Source organism: Poecilia reticulata, unplaced genomic scaffold, assembly GCF_000633615.1.
Source record: "Poecilia reticulata strain Guanapo unplaced genomic scaffold, Guppy_female_1.0+MT scaffold_254, whole genome shotgun sequence".
NCBI lineage: Eukaryota > Metazoa > Chordata > Actinopteri > Cyprinodontiformes > Poeciliidae > Poecilia > Poecilia reticulata.
Window position 1 is genome coordinate 273,607 of NW_007615038.1, and position 3,833 is coordinate 277,439.

Sequence of the window (3,833 nt, forward strand, 5' to 3'; positions counted from 1 at the left end):
GCCTGCACCTTAGCATCTTTACATTTCCAAAACATTATTTGTCATATTTGCATACATAAGGTTGAGAAATAATTTATTAAAAATTGGGAATATTAAAACCCATTTTGTCCCTATTCTCAAGAATCACTGAAGTGTATTTTGGTACAAGTGTATTTTTAGTATACACTTATAGGTAGTACACTTAATAATTAGTATACTTAAAGTGTACTTTCACAAATTTAAGTATGTTTGACGTACACTAAAGTATACTTTTTTTCACCTGGGGATGAGAGCGTCCATTGCTTCCATTGCAAACGACGCAATGGAGCACAAAGAAATAAAAAGGCTGGAATCGGAAAATTGGTTAGCCGGAAGTGCATGACCTCGGTCAGCAGTTCTGAAGCAAATACTGTGACATCGTAGTTCAAGAAATAGTTCTGCACTCCAAGACACTCCGAGAACACAACAAATAAGTTCATCTCACACGATACGTCCCCTTTAAACCAGCTGAACAGATCACCAGTCGCTCTGTGCAACAGAAACCAATGACTGAGTTATTACTTGAAATTAATTATGCTTAATTTTTATCTATTGCTTTGGACTCCAGAATTGAAACAGAGATGGACTAGGGGCATAAAAGACAGCCTTGAATTGAATTTTATTAATTTATGTCTAAATATTATATTCATTTACAGGTTTTCTTTGCTGATCCCAGTGTGAACATGTGTGAAAGCCCAGATTCGGATTCGRCACCGACAGTATGCACTAAACAGAACCAGATCTCATTACCCAGTCCAGATTCATGGCAGTCGCTGGGAGGGCGGCASCCAGCAGATCGACCCGGTCCAGAAAGTAAGCCGAATTAAACAGCAGCGCYTGGGGATAAAAACTCACTCACGTCTGCCTTTAATTTGGGATGCGGCCTGAAGAACGACTTCAAAATGTATAATCAGGAATAATTCAAATGGAGTTTTGCGTCCGAACTTTAAACCAGAAAACAGGGAAAGGCTCCGGGAGCTGCTGCGTCCCACATGGACACAAACCCGCACAAGTTGGATCTCCAGACCGCATCAGCAGCAGCTGTCAGCGCTTCTTCCGCCGTCCCATCCCGGGCCTCACCTCTTCCTCGTCCCGGTCCCGGTGACGGCTCTGCTGCTGGAGGCTCTTCAGGAAGCCGTTCCGCTCCGGTTTCAGCCCGTTCCTCGCATGCAGACACACCTCCCCGTTGCTGGCAGGTTTGGACGCGGGGCTCTCGGTCATCGCTGGGAAAACGGCCGTGGAGCCTCGGCGGTAGCTGGCATGTATGCCCGGCGGTCCGGCTGCGGTGCAAAGCGGTGGCAGTATCCGAAGCTGGGCACGTTAAGGAACACACACACACACACACACACACACGCACACACACACACACACACACACACACACACACACACACACACACACACACACACTCCAAGCTCTCTCACATAACAGCCCACTCACACACATAAACACACACTGATGAACCTRCAGATACAACCGCCTGATACCGGAAATCAACGTCCCGTTAACCAACACAACAGCGTCTGATGAAAGAGGCGTGGCCAAACATCTACGGGGGGCGTGGTCTAATCTGATTCAGAAAAAACCAAAACAGTCCTGCATCACTAAGTATATGGAAGCCCTGAACTGCCAGAAACAGGAAATTAGTTCAAGAGCAGTTTCTCGTTAAAACAACAAAGTTTCTCATTATAACGAGATATATAAAACTTTTTATAGCAAGATTTTTATTTTATTAAAACCAAAGTATGTTTTTATGATTGCAACAGTCAAACGGTCCCACAGGATGTTACAGTGCCACAAGAAAAAACTATTGTGTGCAAGTTGTGATAAAAGGACTTAGCCTAGCAGTGAAGCTATCAAGCCTAAAATAGCCTCTGAATGCTAACATGTAGCATTCAGAGGCTACATGTTAGCATGTATAACAGCAGGTTGTGTGTGGTGGGGGCAAATAGAGAAGTGCACCCCCACAAGATGCCACCCTGGGTGGTTGCCCATGTGGCCCATATCAGAAACCACCACTCATCATMTCTGTATCTCCAAAGACTCGACAACAGGGAGCAGAGCTGCTGGACAGGGAGCTGGTTTCAGTCATTAAAAACCACTGTTTGACTCAATAAAATACAATAAAATGGTCTCAATGTGCTTTACAATGCAGCGTAAAGTTTGGAACAACGTTTCCATCGTAGCTGACTAGAGAGAAATCCAAAAGCTGGATGAGTTTAAATATCTGAGTGTCCCACATTAAAGTGTCTAAAACCATCAAGGCCAACCCAAACTGTCTTTGTCTCATCAGATCATGTTTATGTGGGAAAACTGGCCAGTTGTAGCTGCATGCTGTGATTCTGTCTGTTTGGAGCCAAGCAGCTCCATCTGATTTAAAGCTGCTCTACAAACAAGCACTGAAAGTTTTACACCAATGAAGCGGCACCAACACAAAATACTTTAGAAATACTATCTTTTTGCTATTTTTTAAAAATTTACTTGTAAATATATCAGCGGTTTCATCCCAGAGTCAGTGAGCAAATGATTTTAAAATCCAGAAGCACAGGAGTTGTAACTAGAGATAATGGAGACTGCAAAGTACAAAACATTGTTTGGTGAAGGTGGCTTCTCATTCAGAGGGCCTCAAACCTGGAACAGTTCACTGTCTGGAACAGTTCCTGATGGTGAACTGTTCAGACGGTGAACTGTTCAGACGGTGAACATCACCCGTGTTTCTWGTTCCCAGTCGGATCCTTGTCTAATGYCACGTCTTTGTTGTGTATTGTGTGCCATCCCAGAGCTACCATTGTGTCTTAGTTCCTATTGTCATCGTTCACTATGCTGCCTGGATTTCTGTCTTCTGTTTTGTGATCTTCATTAAAACTATCATCATTTTACTACAACCTGGATCCAACTGCATCCATCCTCACCATCAAACCTCCATTTCATGACAGTTTGTAACTGTGACATCATAAATGCATAACATTATGAATTTATGACTTTGAAAAATTAATACCCATGTATTTTCCTCAATAATGGGCTAAATAAACCAAAAATGTTGCTGCTAGTATTCTTTGTAATTTTGCAAACGTTACCCTGTAGAAACCAGAGTTAACCTCAAGATCGATTCCATCGTGCTGGTGATATCTATGGCCTGCAGCTGGCCTGCGAATCTCAGCAAGAGTCACATCCAACTTACAGCTCTGGTTCCACAGCATATTGGTCTCAGTGTTCACTAGTCGKCCCAGTCCAGCAAGCTKGACAAGGGCCCAAACAGCTGCAGATGTCTTCAGAATTTGTCAATATGTCAGATATCCGCCAGCTTCAGACAGCAGGTTGCATGATAATCCTGCTATCATGAATCCAAATTGGTGGTTTCTCAGTTTATTCTGATGAGAACAAGGAGAATACAGCCATGTTACTGGCTGCCTGCTCAAAGTCCGACACAAAACAAAAGTATATTGCAAAACTAAAGTTAATTCCTATTATCTTACTAATGTGAGTTCACTTACATATTCATATAATGGGATGAATTTATATATCTCGATGGTGATAACAAAAATTTACTCAATAAATCTATAAATGAACTGGATGTATTCAGATGAAAAAATAAACAACTAAAATATATTTTGTAAAATTAGAAACAGATMAAGCTAAAACTCCCWCTRGAKGAGATCTGTGTAAAACAGTGCAGCAGACAAAGGTTTTAAGCGTTATCTTAAATACAAAATATAAATAATTTTGTACAGTTATGGCTGAATCACTGTGTTGTGTGCCTTTTTAAGAATCTGTATTTTCCAGTTAACAATGAATCGATTTGTCAACAAGGTGAT

At 41.9% G+C, this 3,833-nt stretch overlaps 1 protein-coding gene across 1 annotated transcript in view; it reads right to left on the reverse strand.

The window, feature by feature from the left end:
- LOC103460525 (serine palmitoyltransferase 2-like) overlaps nucleotides 1-1,690 on the reverse strand; it is a 17,318-nt gene extending 15,628 nt beyond the window's left edge. The window contains exon 1 of the mRNA XM_008402740.2: nucleotides 1,099-1,690. Coding sequence (XP_008400962.1) covers nucleotides 1,099-1,239 — 141 coding nt within the window. The 5' untranslated portion in view covers nucleotides 1,240-1,690. The remainder of the gene's footprint in view (nucleotides 1-1,098) is intronic.
- Between the last annotated feature and the right edge of the window lie 2,143 nt (nucleotides 1,691-3,833).